At 40.7% G+C, this 21,735-nt stretch overlaps 3 protein-coding genes and 1 long non-coding RNA gene across 11 annotated transcripts in view; 2 read left to right on the forward strand and 2 right to left on the reverse strand.

Moving 5' to 3' along the window:
- LOC115763095 (protein WBSCR14 homolog) overlaps positions 1 to 9,159 on the forward strand; it is a 34,626-nt gene extending 25,467 nt beyond the window's left edge. The window contains exons 5-12 of the mRNA XM_030705532.1: positions 5,237 to 5,366; positions 5,434 to 5,520; positions 5,584 to 6,219; positions 6,313 to 7,194; positions 7,358 to 7,985; positions 8,055 to 8,178; positions 8,569 to 8,698; positions 8,773 to 9,159. Of these exons, the coding sequence (XP_030561392.1) occupies positions 5,237 to 5,366; positions 5,434 to 5,520; positions 5,584 to 6,219; positions 6,313 to 7,194; positions 7,358 to 7,985; positions 8,055 to 8,178; positions 8,569 to 8,698; positions 8,773 to 8,906 (2,751 nt within the window). The 3' untranslated portion in view covers positions 8,907 to 9,159. The remainder of the gene's footprint in view (positions 1 to 5,236; positions 5,367 to 5,433; positions 5,521 to 5,583; positions 6,220 to 6,312; positions 7,195 to 7,357; positions 7,986 to 8,054; positions 8,179 to 8,568; positions 8,699 to 8,772) is intronic.
- Positions 9,160 to 11,272: 2,113 nt separating this feature from the next.
- Positions 11,273 to 13,236, reverse strand: LOC115763127. Its single transcript, XR_004017869.1, has 3 exons — positions 12,877 to 13,236; positions 12,609 to 12,792; positions 11,273 to 11,454 (listed from the first exon to the last, which is right to left on the reverse strand). It is a non-coding gene; the product is annotated as an uncharacterized LOC115763127 (long non-coding RNA).
- Positions 13,237 to 14,071: 835 nt separating this feature from the next.
- On the forward strand, positions 14,072 to 16,922 carry LOC115763074 (probable cytochrome P450 6t1). Of its 2 annotated transcripts, none has more exons than XM_030705510.1 (4): positions 14,072 to 15,351; positions 15,415 to 15,555; positions 15,617 to 15,823; positions 15,892 to 16,922. In XM_030705510.1, exons 1-3 carry the CDS (start codon positions 14,092 to 14,094, stop codon positions 15,755 to 15,757), a joined length of 1,542 nt encoding a protein of 513 aa, XP_030561370.1. In that variant the 5' UTR covers positions 14,072 to 14,091; the 3' UTR covers positions 15,758 to 15,823; positions 15,892 to 16,922. The 2 variants fall into 2 exon arrangements, with proteins under 2 accessions (XP_030561370.1, XP_030561369.1); XM_030705509.1 differs by having other exon boundaries at positions 15,617 to 15,807.
- The window catches only part of LOC115763073 (protein FAM102B), a 52,027-nt gene continuing 47,208 nt past the window's right edge, over positions 16,917 to 21,735 (reverse strand). For 4 of the 7 annotated variants that reach the window (XM_030705502.1, XM_030705503.1, XM_030705501.1 and 1 more), the window contains 2 exons: positions 17,964 to 18,169; positions 17,776 to 17,894 (listed from right to left, as the gene is read on the reverse strand). In XM_030705502.1, the coding sequence (XP_030561362.1) occupies positions 17,776 to 17,894; positions 17,964 to 18,169 (325 nt within the window). Of the gene's footprint in view, positions 17,895 to 17,963; positions 18,170 to 19,343; positions 19,941 to 21,735 lie in introns of all 7 variants that reach the window. The other 3 variants (XM_030705505.1, XM_030705506.1, XM_030705508.1) reach the window with 2 other exon arrangements.

The raw sequence follows: 21,735 nt of genomic DNA on the forward strand, positions 1-21,735 counted from the left end.
AGCTCGTCGTGCATGCACAAGTTGTTGGCCAATTTCATCAGGGAAATCCGAGGCCCATATTCGATGGCATTCAACTGCTCTGTCTGCGCCTCAAACAGGACCATCGCCACATAAACTAAGGTTGTGTAGCACGTAATGATAAAATTGACGCGCATAAGATGCAGATAAACGGCCACGACCGACAATCTAAAGCCTAGGTGTATATTTTTGGTCCAGTAAAAATTATAAAAAAATACTGTATTGCCGGCATAGAAAATAGCGATGCCAATCCATAAGCGAAAAAGCCAACGAGGCAAGGATAGCTCCAATGTATTCACGTTTAATTGCCCGGCTAAGTGAGTTAACGACTGCAGCAGAACCCGTTGCGATTCTTGCTGAGAACGAAGCCAGATATATATCAATAATTGAATAATAGGTACGCTCACGATAAGAATGTGGTGGAAATTATTTCCAGTGCTTGATTGCATGTCCAAATAAAAGATGGACTTCTCACCCAGAGTTCCGAGCAGAGTGAACATAAAAATAATTAGCATCAAGAACTGAATGCTAAACGACCAGAAATTTCCCCTGATTTCATAGTAATTGAAAATGTTCGAGTAGTCGATGTCGGTTAGTCCCATGTAACGTTGGTAGTGTATAAAACTAAAGAGTTTTCCTTGTTGCAGTTTTACAAACATTCTGCTTACAAATTATACCAGCATTTGGCTCAAAGTCGTATGCAAAACTGAATGAGTTTTGGGCTAACTCAAGCAAACATGAAATCACTTGGATGATCTAAATGTATTTAAATTAATTAGCTAATTTTTTTAAGTTTATCTTTCACATTAGTCATTTGCATTGCAAAGAATAATTAAACGAGTAGAAGTGCTGTAGGCGGTTGTTCCCGACTCAGAGATACCCTGAACCCAGAGACAATTTGTCGCTACAAGTATTTTAGCTTCCTTTTACACAGACACAAACACACTTCCTTATTCTTCCATTTTGCCACACTATGGAAAAATAGTTATAGTTTCGGTGTCTATAGTCCGATCCTTATGATTCTTCCAGGGTTTAATATAAAATCCAATTATGTGTGTGTAGCTTTTAAAATGATGTATTTTAATATAGGGCATAATGGCCTCAAAGATAAATGTTCTTAGTCTATGTATACTTTATACCAACACAGATGTTATGATAATGAGAGAATTTATCAGGAAGAAGAACCCGTTCTACTTATAATATAGAAGAATATATGTCTTAACTTTCAAGTCTCTATTACTCATAGTTTCCGAGACAGACGCATTCATGCAAACAAGCAATGCACAAAACTGTTTTCTTATATACTGGTTATAAAAAGCTAATACCCTCGTATGAATAATGGTAAATAAATGGATATATTTCTCTACCTTCAACTAAAACAACAAAACACAATTTCAAATTAACCCAACAGCTCGGGCCTAGTTTGGCGAAGATTACCCATTAGTACTCACCTGTCTGGCCAGGTTATTAACGACCAAAGGCATACACAGATAGCAAAATATTGGTATCATCCAGCTGAACACGTAGAGGAGTTCTAAAACTGAAGAGTAATCCTCCACTGTGGCTAAATAGCATATACATATTGCTTCCAAGAAGGAATACAGAGAAATAAACACAAAAGCGCCACCAAAAACCAGGACTATCTTTTCGTGGCACAGCAATAAGAGCTCATCATGAATGCCCAAGTTCCTGGTCAGCTTCTCCAGATTCATGTGGGTCTCGGCACGCAGCTGGTATGCCTGTGACTGCAGCAAAACCATCATGAGATAAACAAGGGATGTGTAGTAGACGGTGATATAGTTGATCCGCACGAGATGCACATAAAAGCTGAGATGTAAGAGTATGCACTGGGCACCCTTTGCATTACAAAAAGAATAACCAAGTGCCAGATCGCAGGAATATAAAGCACAGAAAACCATCCAAAAGCGGCAAAGCCAACGAGGTGGGGTTAGCTGTAAGGTGTCGACTTTTAGACGCCTCGCTAGCTGAGTTAACATCTGGAGTAGCATTCGATGCGATTCTTGGTGTGTCCGTAGCCAGATATATGCGAATAACTGACTGATCGGCATGGCAATCACATATATGTGATGGAAATCGTTGCCTGTCTCGGATTGCAGGTACAAATATCTCCTGGCCAGCGCATCGAGGAGAGACGCCATAAATATAAGCTGCGTGAGCAACTGAATGCTATATGACCAAAAATTTCCATTGAGCACATAAGCATGAAGAGTGGTAGAGTAATCGATATCGGTCAGTCCCATATAACGTTGGTAGTGTATAAAGGTGAAAAGCTTCCGCTGTTGTGGTCTAATGTGCATTTTCTGTGCAAACAACACTTGCGTTAGGTTAAAAGCCGTCTGGATAACTAACTGCCATGATGGAATATTGGATTCGCTGAAGAAAATGAGTTCGATTATCAATCAGAAATATATACACTTTAATTAATTAGTATTGTGAAATGCGAAAAAGTGGAGAAAGCTCAACTAAAACATACTATTTTGCAATGAGAAGCCCAACAAATAGATTTGATAGTTCCGTTTACGGTTTGAGCCAATGACATAAAATTTGGTCTTTTTTAAAATTGGCAAATCAAAAAGTGTTGCAATTACATTTTATGTTTAAATTATTAAACTTTAAGCAAGGCATGCAGCAGGTCTTATTGACTACTGTAATCGCTCACAAGATAAATTTGTACATAACATTGTTATCCTGGGCATTTTCTATCTATGCATCGCACTCACGCGAGTTTTTGGTATTGCTGATCGCTTATTTTTTTATTTTAATCCCAGTAGCAAATATGATGAAAATGCAAATTTTAATACTACATAGCTTGGAGTAACCGCATTTGCCCGAATAATAACCAATTCGATTTTCTAAATAATAACTTCATATGAATATTTCGTGTAAGTACGAACTTATTTTCGAGTATACTCATACGGATCATGGCATATTGGGCACTGGGATCCAACTAGCTACAACTAGAACTAAGTTGTGGCACACAGAAAATAGGCAGATAAACGATCAGAAATTGATTATCATGAGCGATAGGCAACAAAATTAGTGCGAGCGTTGCATATGCAGATAACGCACAAGTAAACAAACATACCATATGCATAAGTAGATAACTCACAAAAAAGCACACACCCAAACAAGTGCATAGCAGGCTGAAGCGTCACTTAAAGAGAACTGATTTTTGTATTAGGTGTGTTCTGAAGCTGAATCTCTCAAGATTACGCTCTCCTTCTGTCCACGCATTTATTGTCAAAGTAAAATGAGGGGAAGACTGGGGTCTAGTTTTTCCTTCGGTATGTGAAGTTTTCAATGTTTTGCAACCGTTTCTCTCTAAATACCATCTAATGGGTAACTTAAATCGCAAACGGTTACTTCTGCAAAAAATATGTAGCTTATTATTTCGGAAAGTGCGTTGTTTGTCAATCAATCTATCAGTCATTCAGCCAGGTCAAACTGTTAAATTAGTGTGTTTTCCAAAATGGATTTTGAAAGCTTTCATTTGCGATACACGTTGAACCGGGTCAAACTATATTTTTTCTGTCTACACAGGATATTTCCTAGACAATGACTCTAGTAAACAGTAGTTAATTTTGATCAAGATGAATAGACAATTAATCAGATTTTGGCAATCTGTTTGTTATCAAGCTAAAAGCTGTTTAACTTACCTCATCCGCCAAATCGTTGATAAGCATGGGCATGCTCAAATAGATGGCGACTGGTATCAACCATCTGAGGATCAGTAGCATTTCCGTATAGGAGAATCCGTCCATGGGCAGAGCCAAATAGCAATCCTCAATGGCATCGAGCGTTGCATATAGATAGGGCAGGACCAAAGCGCCACCAAAGGCACTCACCATCTCGTTCTGGCACAAGAGCAGCAGCTTATCGTTCAGATGCAAATTGTAGGCTATGCCCTGCAGAGATATGCGTTTGGCAAGCAGATAGTGCTGCAGTTGGGCTGCCTGTGCTCGAAACAGATGCTTCATCACGAGCACCAGGGAACAGTAGCAGGTGATTATGAAATTTGCACACACGAGACGCACATAGAAGCCCAGCAGAAATATCAAATGATCCAGCTGTGAACTCAAATCGACTATCACAAACACAACAATGTCCACGGCATAGTAGACGCACATGAAGACCCAAAAGAAATAAAACCAGCGGGCACGCAGCTTCTCCATGTTAGAAACTCGCAGGGCCGCAGCCACACGGCCCAATCCCTGCAGCAGCTGCAGCTGGGATTGCTGATGCAAACGCATCCAGGCATTGGCAAACAGTTGGGTGAACGATGCAGACAGTATAACCAGATGATCGAAGGTATCGCCCGATCTTGAATCGGTGTCCTGGTAGTTGAGGGTCCATTTCAAGAACGTATCCACAATGCAATAAATTAAAATACCCTGCACCGCCAGGTGTATGAAATTCGCGCTACAGTTCCCCTCCAGCATGTAACAATTCAGGAGTTTCGAATAGGCCAGATTGCCGAGGCCCAAGTAACGCTGATAATGCAAGAATTTTAAAATACGCATATTCTCGATGGATCTCGCACAATTTTTGTTCAATTTCACTTTGCAAACTGAATGAAAGTTCCTTAACTATTTGTTAAAACTCCATTTTAATTAGTTTATGAGCTTGGAATTGAATTGCAACAGTTGCATCTGTTAAGTGAAGAGCTTTATAATAGTATTTAACTAAATGACACAGTCCGTGCATGACATCAGTTAAGAATTCGAGTTAATCAATTTAAGTGTTAATTTCTCTTTGAAACTCTCTCATCAGTTAACACTACACAATGGCATTTCGTGTCCAAAACAATGGAATAGTTCAATTTAAAAGAGATAAAGTCAAATTTGTAATAAAATACTGTGAAAATTTCTGAGAGCAAAGAGCGCTTCGTTCAACATTTTTCATATTATTTATAGGTGTAGGGCTACAGTAGAAAACTTAACAAACAATTATATGTTAATTTTTTTCAGTACAATTAATGTAATTTACAGTTGAACAGAATAAATTTTCAAACTCTTCATAAAATATATGAATTTCTTAGGATATGTGAATATTAGATGGGGACTGAGTTTTTATGTTAATCGATTTAATGAAAATTTGGGTTTGGGTTTTGAGTGAAGATAATTTGATTAGGATTAAAAATATAAAACGTTTACCAACACTAAATGGATTCTGAAATTTCGTTTAACTCAACTTTCAGAAAAGTGAATTGGACTTTTTGGAATGGTCACCGCTGAACGATAGAAACTTAATGCCAGACGACTGGACAACGGATACATTGTTCTCGGCAATAAATGGACCATTTCCCTTTCCAGATTCAAGAGAGATCGGTAAGTGTCGTTAAAAAAAAAAATTTTGGCAATTAAATGTAGCTATTTATTATTGTACTACCTACAGCACGCGGTGCAGGCATTGCGGACTTTATACAGCCAAGTCTGGGCCCGCTGCAGCCGAATTTAGATGATATCGACATTACCTTCTCAGGTACATTTCCTAAATGTTATTGTTGAAGTATATGTTTATGCTAAAGCCTTTTGATTAACATAGATTTGCTCACCACCACCGGCTCGCGCCTGCCACCCGTGCCCGAGGAGGGCACCGATGCGGAGATGCTCAAGAACGACGACTATTGCCTGCAGGCAATTGTTGGTGCTCCACACACGCTCTACACCAGCGACAATATGATGGAAGTGGTGGCCAGCAGCAGTGGCGGCAATGCTCAAGTGGACGCCAACATGCTGGAGCTGAACACACCCATCAGCAACATGCCCTACGGCGACATTGAGCAACAGTTTGTGGCGGCGCGGCAACAGGCAGTCAGCGATTCACAACAGCAACAACAACAGCAGCAACAACAGCAGCAGCAGCAACAGTTGTTGGGCGAGAGTCAATCGCCACGTCTGCACACAGTCAAACATTTTGGGGCCATCAGCAGCAATGACAGCAGCAATCGGTGTTCCGCCAGCGAGAGTTTCTCGAGCAAGAGCGTCATCAATGGACGCATTGCCAAGAATACGCAGCGTTTAATTCGACGCGAGCCGCACAACTACGACAAGGCGCAACCGACGCTGCATCAGACGACCATCTATCAGCAGATGCTGGCCGAGCAGCAGAAGAATCAGCAGCAGCATCTCAGCGCGGGCGCTGTCTTGCAGGCCTTTCAGACACCCCAACAGCAGCAGCAGCAGCAGCAGCAGCAGCAGCAGCAGCAGCAACAACAACAACAACAACAGCAATTGCAGCAGCAGCAGCAACAACAGCAGCCGCGTTTGCACTTTCCCACGCAACAGCAGCAACAGCAACAGCAACAAAATGCTTACAATACGCAAAGTTTCTTGAGCAACTATGCGGACAGCTATCAGCAACAGCAGCAACAGTTGCCGCCACAGCAGCAGCAGCAACAACAGCAACTTAGCGTTAAGGTGGAGCCGCACCAGGCTGATGTGTTGTCGTTGCTTAGCGATGGGCCCTACAACTCTATCAGCTACAAGCCCTATCCGCAGTTCAAGAAATCCGCATCCACAGGCACGTTCTTGAATGTGCCGCGCGTCCCGCAGCAGCAACAACAGCCGCAGCAACAACAAGGCTATTTGCAACAAGAGCAACAGCAGCCGCAGCTGCAGCTGCAACATTCGCTGCCTTTGGGCCTAGGTCTAAGCACACAGCAGCTCATGCAGCTGACACGCCAGCAACAGGCAGCCAATACACAGCAACAGCAGCAGCAGCAGCAACATATGCAGCTGCAACAGCAAACGGTAGCTAGTCTGCTGCTACCTCAACAACAACAACAGCAGCAGCAGCAGCAACCTGCTGTCAGCGTAGCCTCCTGGGCGACGCCCAACACCAGCATCTTGCCCAAGGAAATGCATCGCTCCAACAGTCTCCCCCTAAACGTGTCGCTGCCGAAGCTCATCCATCACGAACAGCAGCAGCAACAGCAGCAACAGTTCGCGGTGCCCAAGTACCATGCCAAGGGGAAGTCCCGCGTGCGCAGCAATTCTATGCACCAGCAGCACACGGTTGTTGCCGCCGGCGGCGGCTCGCCCGTCAACAATGGACACGGCAACAGCAGCAGCAACCTACTTGTCACCCAACAAATGCAACAGGCAACCAGCGATCCTATGCTCAATAGCACGCTCGCCCAGCTGCTAACGTCGAGTAAGTTGACTATATTCATATACATATATTTCCTGATATATATAAGACTTATTCAAAAATGCATGTCTCAGAAAATACCCAGGCAATATTTATTAATTATTAATTATCCCTTTTCGGCAGATCAGATCAGATAATATATTAATTTTCCTCTTTTGCACATCAGATACACGCCTGCAGGCAGCCGTGGCAAACAAAGCGCAGCAGTCAAATTCTTCCGCCAATGCCATAGCCAGCGGCAGCAGCAACAGCAACAACCATCAGCAGCAGCAGCAATCGCTGTACGTCAGCAATGCATCAACGTCGCCGCTGTCGGTGCCCGTGCCGACGCAGCAGCATTCACCAAAGAAGTCCGCCTCGTTGCCTGTCGCGATTGCTGCACCGACGCTACACAGTCCGCCTGGAACGAAAATGCTTGGCTTTGGGCAGGGCAACAATCCCAATTTGGGCAGCAGTCTGAGCTTGTCGCCGGACTCGCCGTTCCATGACTCGCAGGACTCGCCGCTGCCGCTGTCACCGACGACCAGCCTTAAGTATCTGCCACGGGATACACAGCGTCGCGCCGGCCACATCCATGCGGAGCAGAAGCGACGCTATAATATTAAGAATGGTTTTGATACCCTGCACGCACTCATACCCCAGCTGCAGCAGAATCCCAATGCGAAGTTAAGCAAAGCGGCGATGCTCCAAAAGGGCGCCGATCACATCAAACAGCTGCGCCAGGAGCGCAATGTACTCAAGGACAAGATCGAGGCGTTGCGAATGGAGCGCGATGCTTTAAACAACTCCCTTATGTAGGTCACAATATATATACATATCATGATTCGATTGCTCACTAATTCTTATTCTATTTCTTTCTGCAGGCACCTGCACTCGGTGCTGCCTGCGAACGGTGCACCCGTTACACGGCAGGGCACGGAGCATGTGCGTCAGCTATATGAGGTCTATGTACGCTACAATACAATGAACGATTGGAAGTTTTGGATTGTAAGCTTCCCCTACAAATTCTGATAATACTTACATTAAAACCATTTTGTCACGAAATATGTGACACTTATATGGAAACAACTCGGTCCCATAAACTCGGTCCCATAAGTATTCCTCTACCTGATAAATATTAAAACCCGTGTCAGTGTGGCCCGTTCGCTTGTCTGTTTACTAGTCCGCGGAAATCGAGAAGCTATATCATATAACTGTGATATCTAATATGGAAAACGTGTTTGATTGGTTACATTTCAAAAATGCATTACTTTGTCATTTTATAAAGAACTGTCTCGATAGATTGCATCGCGGATCGCGCACCTGTAATATTCGGCACTTCGAAGATAACACTTGTTTTTTTTGTTATATTTATATATAAATTGATTTTCTCCACAGCTGGGTCTGATTCTGGAGCCCTTATTGGCTTCTTACACGACGACCGTTTCCAGCGCCAGTTTAGATGAACTGCGTCGCACCGCCTTTCTCTGGGTGGATCAGCACTGCTCGCTTATAGATCTGCGACCTGGTAAGTACCTGTTTATGCTCCCACAGGAAGCCCTGACTAACTTCGCTCTCTCTCTCTCTCCTTTCTCTCTTCAGCTGTTACGAACAAATTAAAGTACCTATCGATGCACACGGACATTGTCTCGGAGCCGCCCAGCACGCTGCAGGAGGAGGTGGCGAAGGCTCTGCAGAACACCAGTGGACAGCATCCGAATCTGCATGGCTCTTAACCGTTGTTGTTGCTCGTGATATGAATTTAAACCAATTGCTACAACAAATCCAATGTCAATGCAAACCGTTCGCCCTGCTGGCAGCTACTGTTGCAGCTACACATTGTACAAATTGCCCCGCACGGGGGCAGATTAATTATATATGCAACAAATGCCACAACAGCCACCAGCAGACGCGGCTGCAACTGCAACTGCAGCTGGCGCTAAGCTAAGCAGCATATAGTGCCTATAATACTATGACTTAAGCGTAAAATAAACGTAACGATTTTACAATTTTTTCAAAAAATGACCTGTATTTCCCTTGGATAGGGGCAGGAATTATTTGGAAAAAGAACATTTGGTGTGAAGATACTTTGACCCTTTCCATACTGCTTAAATGCAGGTCGATGCGATTGGCCATTGCGATCTTAATGCATCAAGTCCTTTGAAAATCCGCAAGGAGTTGATCGAGCTATGGTTTACTTTCCAACTCGGACATTATTCACAAAACCGCCCTTATCTTGGCCATTTCAAGGACTATACCGGTGTCATTGGTAGTCCACATCCTCGTAATTCTAAATTCACAAGAAACCTAGCGAAAGTCCTTCAAACAGCCAATATATTGAGAATTTTTCTGTACAAACAATAAGGATTCTGACAAGTCTTATACCAAACAATCCTTATGAACCAGGACTATCAACTGGCAAGAGGACATCCAAATCGTCCTTCAGGTTTCCTAGATATAACTATTTTTCTAAAAAGGACATTCTATTTATAACCATAGTTCGGCCAAATCCTTAAGGATATCAAAAGGATACACTTTTTTGGGTTCGTGGGAAGCAGGACTATCGATTGGCATTCAAGGATTTCCAGGATTCCACAAAAAAAATTGCCTCAATTTCGGCAAGGGGGTTAGTCAGAAAATCGAAAATTTCCATATCAACTTTGCCATTTGAAGGACGATCGGGATGTCCTTTGGACAGTAGATAGTCCTTGTCCTACCATTTATGAATATGCAACCCGAAGAACGATAGTCCTTCAAACAGCTGAGAAAACAGGACTTTTTTAATAAAATTTTAAAGCATAAAATAGGCTATAGCTCGGCTGTATCCTTACGTATCCTGACGAGTCCTGTCCCAAATGAATTGTATGGACCACAGCTACCATGTGGCCAAAGGGCATCGAGATCGTCCTTGTAGTTTCGGAGATATTAAGGATATTGTGTATTATGCCCATTTCCTTAAGCTCCGCGACTGAAAAAATGATCAAGTCCTGGATTCTTAGATGACCCCCCAATATTTGAATGCAGATCGATGCGGCTGGTCCTCACGATCCTAACGCACCATGTCCTTTGAAAATCCGCAAGGATATGGCCGAGTTATGCGCATTTAATAATCAGCAATTCATATGCTCGGCCAAAAATATCGTTGCATCGTTGCCGGCTGTCGAGATTTCTTAAATTCTGCTGAAATACCAGGCGAACAGAAGTGCCCAGCAAGCAGACGAAAATTTTCGGGAAAAAAATTTATTGCATACCCGTAAGGGGCAAAAATGTTAGGCTGCTGCTGACTTGCAAAATTCTTAACAGTCGACTCTTACTGCTAACAGTTTAATGCTCATAACAACGCCCCTTAAGGGTATGCAACGGAGTATTTCAGCCATCAAAGTAAAATATCTATTTTTAAATGCGCATAACTCGGCCATATCCTTGCGGATTTTCAAAGGACATGGTGCGTTAGGATCGTGAGGACCAGCCGCATCGATCTGCATTCAAATATTGGGGGGTCATCTAAGAATCCAGGACTTGATCATTTTTTCAGTCGCGGAGCTTAAGGAAATGGGCATAATACACAATATCCTTAATATCTCCGAAACTACAAGGACGATCTCGATGCCCTTTGGCCACATGGTAGCTGTGGTCCATACAATTCATTTGGGACAGGACTCGTCAGGATACGTAAGGATACAGCCGAGCTATAGCCTATTTTATGCTTTAAAATTTTATTAAAAAAGTCCTGTTTTCTCAGCTGTTTGAAGGACTATCGTTCTTCGGGTTGCATATTCATAAATGGTAGGACAAGGACTATCTACTGTCCAAAGGACATCCCGATCGTCCTTCAAATGGCAAAGTTGATATGGAAATTTTTGATTTTCTGACTAACCCCCTTGCCGAAATTGAGGCAATTTTTTTTGTGGAATCCTGGAAATCCTTGAATGCCAATCGATAGTCCTGCTCCCCACGAACCCAAAAAAGTGTATCCTTTTGATATCCTTAAGGATTTGGCCGAACTATGGCTATAAATAGAATGCCCCTTTTAGAAAAATAGCTATATCTAGGAAGCCTGAAGAACGAGTTTTTTTTAAATTTATTATTTCTGTCAATATTTATAACGTTTTTTAATTAATTTTAATTTCTATTCATTTCTATTAACATTACACAAATATGAGTAGAAATTATCTGTGTATCTTATTTAAACTAAAAATGCCGTTAATAAAGTCCGATCATGGAAAGAATACCCTTGTTGAATGTTTGGAAATCCTGGGCATCGAAGTCCTTGACGTCTGCAATCTGAAAATATAAAAGCACATTTGAATAAAACAAACCAATAAAAAGTAATTTTTTAAGGTCATGGTTTATAAGGTTCTTAAGAAGCGTCGCATCGTCCTACATAAAAACATTATGTTATCTAAGAATTTTGGACTTGTTAAATTTTCCGTGTTATCTGAAATTATTATTTTGTTTCGTACATGTCCTTTAAATTTCAAACCCGATAAAATTAACATGTATTTTATTTTCAATATCATTAAGTGGATTTAGCTCGGATAATTAATAATTTAATAAGATTCGTATTTTGTAAAAGCTTTAAACGGCAACTGCTTTAGCCCAATTGACTACTGTGTTCAAGTTAAGTGAGGCGAACTCAAAGCAGACTAAATAAACGGCGCCCAGAAAATAGAGCAAGCAATATTATAAGAAACGAAAATATGAAGTTCATACATATATGACTTATGGGTGTAACTCTTCCTTTGTTTTGGTGCCTATATGTACATATGAATCAATACCTGCTTGTTTTCAACACAAAGACAGTTAATATTTGTCGTTTATGTGCGCCTGGTAGTTAGCGATGTCATCCCACATTTACTTGAATGTGTGGCGGTGCTGATGCAATCGTCATGTTAGGTTAATTTTAAAAATGTTAAGTCTCACATTAAATACATTATGTTTTAAACATAAAACAAGCTATCTATCAATAAGTAAATTAAAATGCAACCATAAGCTCGCCATTAAATTTTCGTTATTCGCGTAATCGATCATTATTTTTTTTATCTTTTGTTATTATAAATGGATTTTCTTTTACTTATTTTAAGTAAACATGTATAATGCACAAAAAACTAACACCATATGTGTCGCACAGTTAATCTTAACAAAAGTCATAAGTATCAAATAAAAGTTAAACTCGGCATAATTAAATCGATGACAGGCAGGCACGCAACCTATTCAAGTGAACCTACGGTGCCATCTCTTATTACCAGGCGCACATAAGCAACAGTCGTGCTTGAGTTAATCTTCAAATTCCTTTTACTTCGCCTAAGAATGCGTGGGCTAAAACTAGTGAAAGCTTGAGAGAGGTGACTTTAGCGCTCAGAGCACAGAAACACAAACTTGCGCACATACGATTATGCTCTCTTCTCTCTACAACACTTGTGTGTGTGTGTACTTACTTGTTATCTTGTTTATCAAGTTATGCATAGTGTGTATACTTGTGTGTTATCTACCTCGCTCACGAAATTTTTTTTTGCTTCTCGTTCCACTTAATAATTTCTCGTGAGATCATTTGCCTTCTCTATTTGCGCCGTTTTTCGCCTGCTTTGCGCACTCGCAACTTAGTTCTGTGTTAAGTTGACCCTAGAAGTCAATTACACAGTTGATTGCAAGTTGAGCTGTTAACTTTTAACATAATAAAAGGGCCTTTAGAGCAGCGTCAATTACCCGAATAGTAGCAATTAAAGCTTTTTAATGATCAATTATGTTTGAATATCCCGGGTCTGATTTGTAAGTGTACTCATACGGCTTATGCTATACTGACTACTGGGGCCAACACGACACAGAACTAAGTTGCGGGAGCGCAAAGCGGACGAAATAAAGGCGGCGCACAGAAAATAGGCAAGCGAACGATCACAAGATGAGCGATAACAAACAACAAAACTCGAGAGAGCGATGCATATGAAGATAACGGGCAAGTACACACACGCATACACAAGAATAAGGCAGGGGAACTTCCCGAAGCGACACTAGAAGAGAGCAACACGTGTGTGTTGCTGTACTCTGAGTGCAAGTCAGCTCTCTCAAGCCTACGCTCTCCACATGTTATTTTTAAGCGAAGTAAAAGTCATATGCAGTTAAAATTAATCAACAGCTGCCCATTTTGTGCGCCTGGTAATTAGAGATGGCATTTTACGTGTACTTGATCCCGTGTGGGTGCTGGCTGCTGCCATCGTTATATTTGAAGCTGAGTTCAATTTTATTTCTGATTTTTTTTGAGAAGACTTTTATGTAGTTTTGATTTGAATAGATTTTTGATGCTCATTTATTTAAGAGATATAGATTTGTTTAACTTGCCATGCCTCCTGTCCTTATGGCAGCTCGTCAGTAGGCTAGATTACAAATTTGATAATAATATTTGTCACGCGCCAACCGATCGTAACCACCTAATCTTCACAAATCTGACGTATGTATGCGACTCAAGCTGTTACATATATGTGAATATACATTTTCCCGCTTATATATATTTCATTGCAATCGGATTCTCAAATGGTAAGCCTTATTGCACGCGTACAGATCTTGTCACATTTTCCACTGAAGTCAAACTAAGCTTATTAGGTTGGTTGAGGGCACAAAAAAAGCCTAAAGACTTACCCCAATCCAAAAGGATATATCGAATTCAAATTTACCGTTGTGGATATGCTATATAAGATGAATGCGACGCATTTGTCGGGTGTTCACCAAGAGAATGAGAGCGAGCTAGTCAGACTGATAGAGCGCAATTTGATAAAGCTACTGCACTGCACTCTCTTATCTATTGATCGCTCTCTATCTCTCTCTCTCTCTCTGACTTAAGTCGCATTCCAATCGCAATTAGCCTACACAAAAGGAAAATGTAAAAATGATTAGAGTAGAGTTCAGTTGACTAGTTATTGTTGCAGAATGATCACCTTCGGCTTGCTGGCGGTGCTGTTGCTGGCTTGGCTGTGGCAGCGCTGGCACTTTGGCCACTGGCAGCGGCTGGGCGTGCCGCATGCACACGCCGCGCCCTTTGTGGGCAATGTGTGGCGCCTGCTGCGAGGCTGTTGCTGCTTTGGCGACCAGTTCCGGGAGCTGTATGAGTGTCCCAGCGCCAAGGGGCAGGCCTACCTGGGTATACACGTGCTGCACAATCATGCGCTGCTGCTGCGCGAGCCGGCGCTGATCAAGCGTATTCTTGTCGAGGATTTTGGGCAGTTCTCCAGTCGCTTTGAGACTACAGATGCCATTGGGGACACGATGGGCTCACAGAATTTGTTCTTCTCCAAATACGAGCTGTGGCGCGAGACGCACAAGATATTTGCGCCCTTCTTTGCCGCCGGCAAGGTGCGTCATATGTTTGGGCTGCTGCAGCAGATTGGCCAGCAGCTGGAGCAGCATATGGCCAGGAAGCTGACGGCGAGCGGCACGCCGGAGGGCACACTGGAGCTGGAGGTCAAGCAGCTGAGTGCGCTATTCAGCACAGATATTATTGCCTCGCTGGCCTTTGGCCTGGAGGCCAATTGTCTACAGCAGCCGGACGCAGAGTTTCGGCGCATGTGCATCGAGGTGAATGAGCCGCGTCCCAAGCGTCTGTTACATCTCTTCACCATGTTCTTCTTTCCGCGCTGCTCGCGCCAGCTGTGCACCCATCTCTACTCGGAGGAATACGAGCGTTTCATGCGGCAATCCATGAACTGGGTGATGGAACAGCGTGCGGCCAGCGGGGAGCAGCGCCACGATCTGATTGACATATTTCTGCAGCTGCAGCGCACGCAGCCGCCGGAGAGCGTGGTGCACCGGCGTGACTTTTTCGTGGCACAAGCAGCATTTCTGCTGCTCGCTGGCTTCGACACCTCCTCCTCGACGATTACCTTTGCGCTGTACGAGCTGGCCAAGCAGCCGACCATACAGCAGCGCCTCAGGCAAGAGCTGGCGGCGGCGCTGCTGGGCAGCGGAGCCACGACCGGACAGTTGGACTACGAGACGCTCAGCGGACTGCCCTATTTGCGGCAGGTGGTGGATGAGGTGTTGCGTTTGTATCCGCCCACTGCTTTTCTGGATCGCTGCTGCAATGCCAAGGCTGGCTATGATTTGTCCGCCTGGAGCTGTGGTTCCGCCTTGAGACTGCCGCCTGGCACACCCGTCTATATCTCTGTGCTGGGACTGCATCGCGATGAGCAGGTAACGATTGGGCGCAGCACATCACAGTTTTATACACGTTCATCACTGTTTTTGCTTTCGCAGTACTGGCCTGAGCCCTTGAAGTTTGATCCGGAGCGTTTCTCGCCAGAGCAACGGGTGCAGCATCAACCCATGACATATTTGCCGTTTGGCGCCGGTCCGCGCGGATGTCTGGGCACGCTGCTGGGTCTCCTGGAGATAAAGGTGCGTTTCCTTAGCTCAGCTTGTTGCCATTTCATTGAAAACACGTTCGCCTTTTATCCAGGTGGGTCTGGTCTACATACTGAAGAACTATCGCGTGGAGACCTGTGCAAGAACGCTGCCGGAGATGAGATTCGATGCCAAAGCCTTTGTGCTAACAGCTGCGGGAGGCACCTATTTGCGCTTCGTCCGGGATCCGCTGTGAGAAAAAACTGGACCTTGTGTTGCAGTTTTTTAAATTTTCACTTTATTGGGGTAATTGTTCACATATGTAGGTTCTGCTTTTTATTTTATTTTAATTTATTTATTTTTTTTTTGTTAATTTTTGTTTGTTTTTAGCTTAAGATCAGCTCAAAAATGTTCACAAAATTTGTCAGTTGTTCTAGCCAAATACTGCTGGCCATATAAATGGCTAATCAGTTATTATCTGCGCAGACCGTGGACTGTATTTATTGACTTGTAAGCTAGCTTATCAAAAAATAATTGAACAAAGTGCATTTTAACAAACTATAAAAACTTAAAACCTATAAAACAAGAAATTTCAATTTTCAGTATCGAGTTACTTTAAGTGCAAATAAAATTTGATAATGCATTTAGACCATGTATTTTACCAACAATATTTAGCTAGCTTGACAATCAACCATATGTATGTTGTGTATTTTTCGCGTTTTTCCGTTTTTGTTTTTCATTTTGTTTTTATTTTTTTTTACCATATACAATTTAAAAAACTAGCTCTCGAGCTACCTGGCTTATATCTTCACTTTTTACAAATTATCAAAAAAATAACTAAAGCAATTTTACACACTCGTCATTAAAGAACTAAGCTAACAACTAATTGCATTTTGTTTTTATATTATATTAGTAATTTATATATTAACACAAAAGTTTTATTTGTATTTAGCTTTTCTTTTTATACATAAAGGTATTCAGTTACAGAATTGAAATGTAATAATAGTATACAAATATGTTTGCACATTTATTTTGCTAGCTACGAATCGAATTTAGCAAAAATCAAGAACTATTTTGAACAAATTGTTATTTTAAAATCAAAATGCACAAGTTTACTGTAAAGATTCTTTTTAAAAAATGTGCTTCAATATAATTTGTGAATTTCTGTCTGCTGCAAACTAATTACTTAATTTGAATTTGAATATTTAGCTATGGGCTTGTTGTTAATTACTTTTTCAATATATTTATTTATATATATATTTTGTTTAGCAGTTTTCAAGAGGAAGCAGCATTTATTATGGCATATGTATATAGCTCAGCGGAAGGTTTTTCTGTAGTTCTAACTGCTCATCAATGTTATACATGTATGTTTATTTATATATGTGTATATATATATATATGTGTGTGTGTGAATGTGTGTGTGTGGCAAGTTAATTTGCATTTTGTTTTGTTGCAATGACAGCTTTTGATTTCGTTTTATTTAGTTGTTCATTATTTATGTTGGAAGCAATAAATTAAATATTGTTGCAATTATTTTGCTAAATTTTGAAAGTTGTTTTGTATCAATATGAATATTTCTATGTACATTGAAAGTGCAAGCATTTAAGTGTTTAGTTTTATTTTTATTTCCTTTTTTTTTTTTTGAGTAAGTTTCAAAATTGCAATTTTTGGTTTTTCAGAATACACAGTAAATTTGTGTTAATATTTTATTTTTGACTGACTGGAAGTGAGTTGGACATTCGAATTAAACTAAACAGGTAAATAAAAATAAATAAAGTGTGCAATTTAAAATGATTGTAAATATTTTTGTAAGATATTTGTAAATATTTTAAGAAGCCCAAACACTCCCAGAAGCGCTAACAACTACGCTTTGCATAAAATGTTAATTAACAGTGAGGGCACTGTTAATTAACATGTTTAGATGCTCAGGCTCTGTTTTGTTTTAATATAACGCTTAACACACACATTATTTCTCATATCGGCATATAGGCATACATACATATATAGATATATATAGCTAGTTACATGTATAGTAGTGTACTTTTGACATGACATACATTTATATATACTCATACTCATATTTATAGGTCATATATGTGTACATATACTCTCACTTTTTGCTTGCAAGTAAATATTATGTAAAAATTAAATCATTACATTTATATGCTTCAAAAACTCTTGTTTTTTTCTTACTATTTCTGTATTTTGTTGTTGTTGTGGGTTTGTTTTAGTCTTCTAAATACATTTTACGAAACATACACACAAGAATCGCTACTATCTTCGATCCTGCATGACCACCTGCTTGAAGGCACCCGCCCGCACGCTTGACTTGACCTCGTGACCGCCCAGAGAGGCAGTGCCATCGCGCGCTATATACAGCTGCAGGCCAGATGCTGAATCAAAAGACGGTGTGTATTTTAGATATTTATATTTAAGCCGCAATAATAAACATTAATACTCACTCTCAGCAGACTCGCCTAGCTGATCCAGCTTGGTATCCTTCAAAATCTCATCGATTAATGAGTTGGGATTCACGCGCGTCTCCTCGACACGATCCGAAACGCGCGGCCCATCATCGAGGGCGCCCTTTTTGCGTTTCTCACCGCTGCTTTTCGTGCGATCTAGAGATCCTGTTTCACTTATAACTAACGAACCGGAACTGGGATTCCTGTGAAAGCAAAACATCAGCACGATGAGTAAATATTGTAAAAACAATAATTAGTTGTATATTGTGTATATAAATAGAATATAAATTAAAGTATATACGCGGTGCTCTTTGCTTATGTGAATCCATTTGCTAAGTAATAAATGTGAATAAGCAGCGGTATACAAAAAGACACGATATATATAAAGGGGGCGTGCCACTTGTGACAAGTCGAGGGAGCGGGGGGAAGGGCAATTAAATCTGGCCATGCCATGCAGAACATATATGTGTGTGTATGTGTACTATGATTACAAATATTTGAATAATGCGGACAAAAACTTTTGCGAAGTGAACCAATGAAACGCTTATAAATAGAACAAGTTCCAAAAAAACTTCACACAATCAAAAACTAGATATAAAAACAGTTTTGACGGGTTTGAAAAAATAATAAAATATATAAGTAAATTAATATAACGTTTTGACAATCAATTTTTAGTTATAGAGTCGTAGCACACACATATTATAAGAAAATAAATTCGTAAATTAAATTAACACATTGATCATAAGCACAGTTTTCTGTACATCCAATTGAGTTTTTAACAAAAACACATTTTATAAATAATCTAGCATCTAGCATACTCATTAGAGCTGGAAAATATGTCAAATATACTTAAACATAATATGTCCCAACTTCTTTAATAGACAGCATTGTTAAATTGAAAAATAATGAATTAATCTTTACATTTGGAAAATATATTAACCTTTGCTCCTAACAAATGATTTATCTAGCAAAAAAATAATTTTTAAATTTTCATAAAACGACAAATCCTTATAAATATAAACAATAAATTTGATATGAAGCAATCTTTCGTATTTGTTTGCTTAAGGATCATATTATGTAGGTTGACCTCTTCTGTAATGCTTGAACTATATAATACTTGATCTTAATACAGACTCTGAAATGATTAGCTTCATATATAAATTATACTGACAGACAAAGTAAGGATCCCGTCCTGAATTTCGTATAGTTTTCCAGCTCTATTGAATACATTAAGTATAGTGTAGACAATCACGAGTCAAAGATTTACGAGCACAACAACAATAATAATAATAACAGCCAAAACTTAAGAGCTAACAAATGGATACAAAGAGGCAGGCAACTAAGTAGAAAATTCGTTGTGAGGAATATGCAACCCACATCATGGTGATGCTGGGCCGGCGTATGATCTGTGTGGTAGCCAGCGGAGAGAGCGTTGCGCCTGACACGGACATCGTGGTGGCCGAGGTCATGGCCGATGCCTCCGCTGCCGCAGCGGACGTGGAGAGCAGCAAGGAGGCAGCCGAAGGATTCGAGCGTATGCTGCACGCATCGGTTGGACTCGCTGCCAGCGAGCTGAGTGCATCTCCGGACATGACATTGCCCAGCCGTGGACTACTGCCGTGTCCATTGGGCGAACCCAACAGCGTCTGCTGCGATGGAGCGCCGTCCACGGTGTCCTGGTTACTGCTGCTGCCCGGATTGCACTGGAAGGTGATGAGGGCGCAGCTGCTGCTACTGTTGCTGCCGTTCGACGAGGACGCCGAGTGATTCGAGTGGATGCTGGCCAGAGTGCCGCACGGCGAGCAGCTGCTGCCCATCGCATAGCCGCCAGAGTTAGCTGTCGCTGCCGCTCCACCTGCTGCTGCCGCTGCCGCTGCCTGCTGTCGACTGCAGCTGCTGCTGCTGTTGCCGCTGCTGTTGTTGCAATTGTTGCTGCCGCCGTCGAAGAGGCGACGTGGCACACCGCTGAAGCTTCTGCTTGTTGCGCGTTTCGTTTTGGATTTGGATTAATTCATAGACACAGTTACAGACCAAAGCGTTATGTTTGGTTTGGATATATCGGAAGACATAAGAAATAAAAAATATTTGCAAAATATGCACAATAAACATGAGTAAATAGTATTTCAAACGAAATACGGGTATTAGAGAGTAATATTTATAAATATATATATATATAAATATATTTTGGTATTCAATTTCAACTCGAAAAATTCCTCTGACAGGCACTTTAAAGCACTTAAGTCAAGAAGCTTTTTAATTTTAGATTTATGCACTTTATATGATAAGATACGATTATTTTTAAACATTGTATATAATATATGTATAGATAGGGATTATCAGTGTCTTTTGGTTGTGTTCGTACGTGTGTGTGTGTGTTTAATATTATTAAACAAATTATAAATGTAAAAAATAAACAAAACAAAAAAATCACTTGTAGCCTGAACTGGAAATCCCTAGACACACTTAATCTTTTCACAGGTTTCTTTACTCTCATAGCTATCAGATTGGAATCTCGACTGGTTTGAATTAGCATGGGAAAATATATATCCAAATGAGATTTCATAAATGTATTTTTCAATGCAGTCTTTCCGGATTTTTTACCTATTTGGGTTTAATTTATGTATTTGTTATTAAGAGGAAAATCTTAAAATATATTTTCGTAAATGAATTTTTTTTTATGAATTTTCTGAACTTCTTCCTGTATTCTAGTCAACAATTTTAGCTTATTTATTAGTATACATTTTGTATGTCATAATATTACGAATGGATGCAATATCTTTATTTGCAGTCTGCATATTTATGCAGCCCTGACCTTTCCCATATTTATAGTTAGTTTTTCATATTCTCAATCAGAGTTGTCAGTTTCTGCTTTAAAAATTTATCGCACTCTCGACTCTAATAAAAATTCCAGTGAGTGCTTTGCAGCTATTGTAAAATGTATAAAGCAGCATACAAAAACAGTTTCAACAGTTGTTTTTTAGCCCAGCCAAATGGAGGCCAAGGTAAGAGTTTAGAAGGCCAATTGGCCGACACGAGGTTGACAGACGCGGGGCACATTGGCCGGGTGAAGCGGGGAGGAGTTTCAGAGGACACATCCTTGCCCCAGTTTAAATCAGAGTTGGCCTTAAAGGACAATTTTACATGGGGAGGAGAGGTTGTGAGAGCAGAAAGAAGTACAAACGGAATTCATAGAAAATTGAAGGTATCAAAGTGCAAACTTTTAAGTGCTGCCCAAATGAAATTAATAATAATAAAAACTTTAGACGAAGGCCTCTTAATTTATCGATATTAAAGTAGAGTTGGGTGAGTACTTAGTAATTGTAGAACCAGTAGCTACTTTTAACTGTACAATAAATTGACCAACTTGACCAGTGATAATCCCCTTGGGATATAGCAATAGTAATTACATATTTTATAAGATTAGCTTACAACTAAACTTAGGTCTAACTTAGGCACCCTGCGAAAATGTGCGCAGGGCCAAACCGGGCATTGATTAGTAAAAAAATAATAATTAAACTCGAACGTGAACAAAACAAAACAAAACGCAAAAAACATAGCCAGAAACAATAACGTAATTTTGAACGGGAAAAACAAAACGAATGAGCGAGTATATTTAATGATAGAGCATAAGCGATTTTCAGGGAACAAAACGCGACAGAAGCGAACGTGTGAATGAATAACTGAACAGCAGTCTAAAGCCTGAATGCAAACGAGTCAGGCTTAACGAGTAAATTTAACGAGCAACGAGTAACGACTCGCTGCTGAACGA

This window comes from Drosophila novamexicana, unplaced genomic scaffold, assembly GCF_003285875.2.
Source record: "Drosophila novamexicana strain 15010-1031.04,08,12 unplaced genomic scaffold, DnovRS2.1 tig00000689-arrow-pilon, whole genome shotgun sequence".
Classification (NCBI taxonomy): domain Eukaryota; kingdom Metazoa; phylum Arthropoda; class Insecta; order Diptera; family Drosophilidae; genus Drosophila; species Drosophila novamexicana.

Excerpts from the sequence above, each read along its gene's own strand:
- LOC115763074 (XM_030705510.1), top strand. The coding sequence starts at position 14,092 with ATGATCACCTTCGGCTTGCTGGCGGTGCTGTTGCTGGCTTGGCTGTGG. Across the intron at positions 15,352-15,414 it reads GACTGCATCGCGATGAGCAG|TACTGGCCTGAGCCCTTGAA; the intron begins GTAACGATTGGG and ends TTGCTTTCGCAG. Across the intron at positions 15,556-15,616 it reads TGGGTCTCCTGGAGATAAAG|GTGGGTCTGGTCTACATACT; the intron begins GTGCGTTTCCTT and ends CCTTTTATCCAG.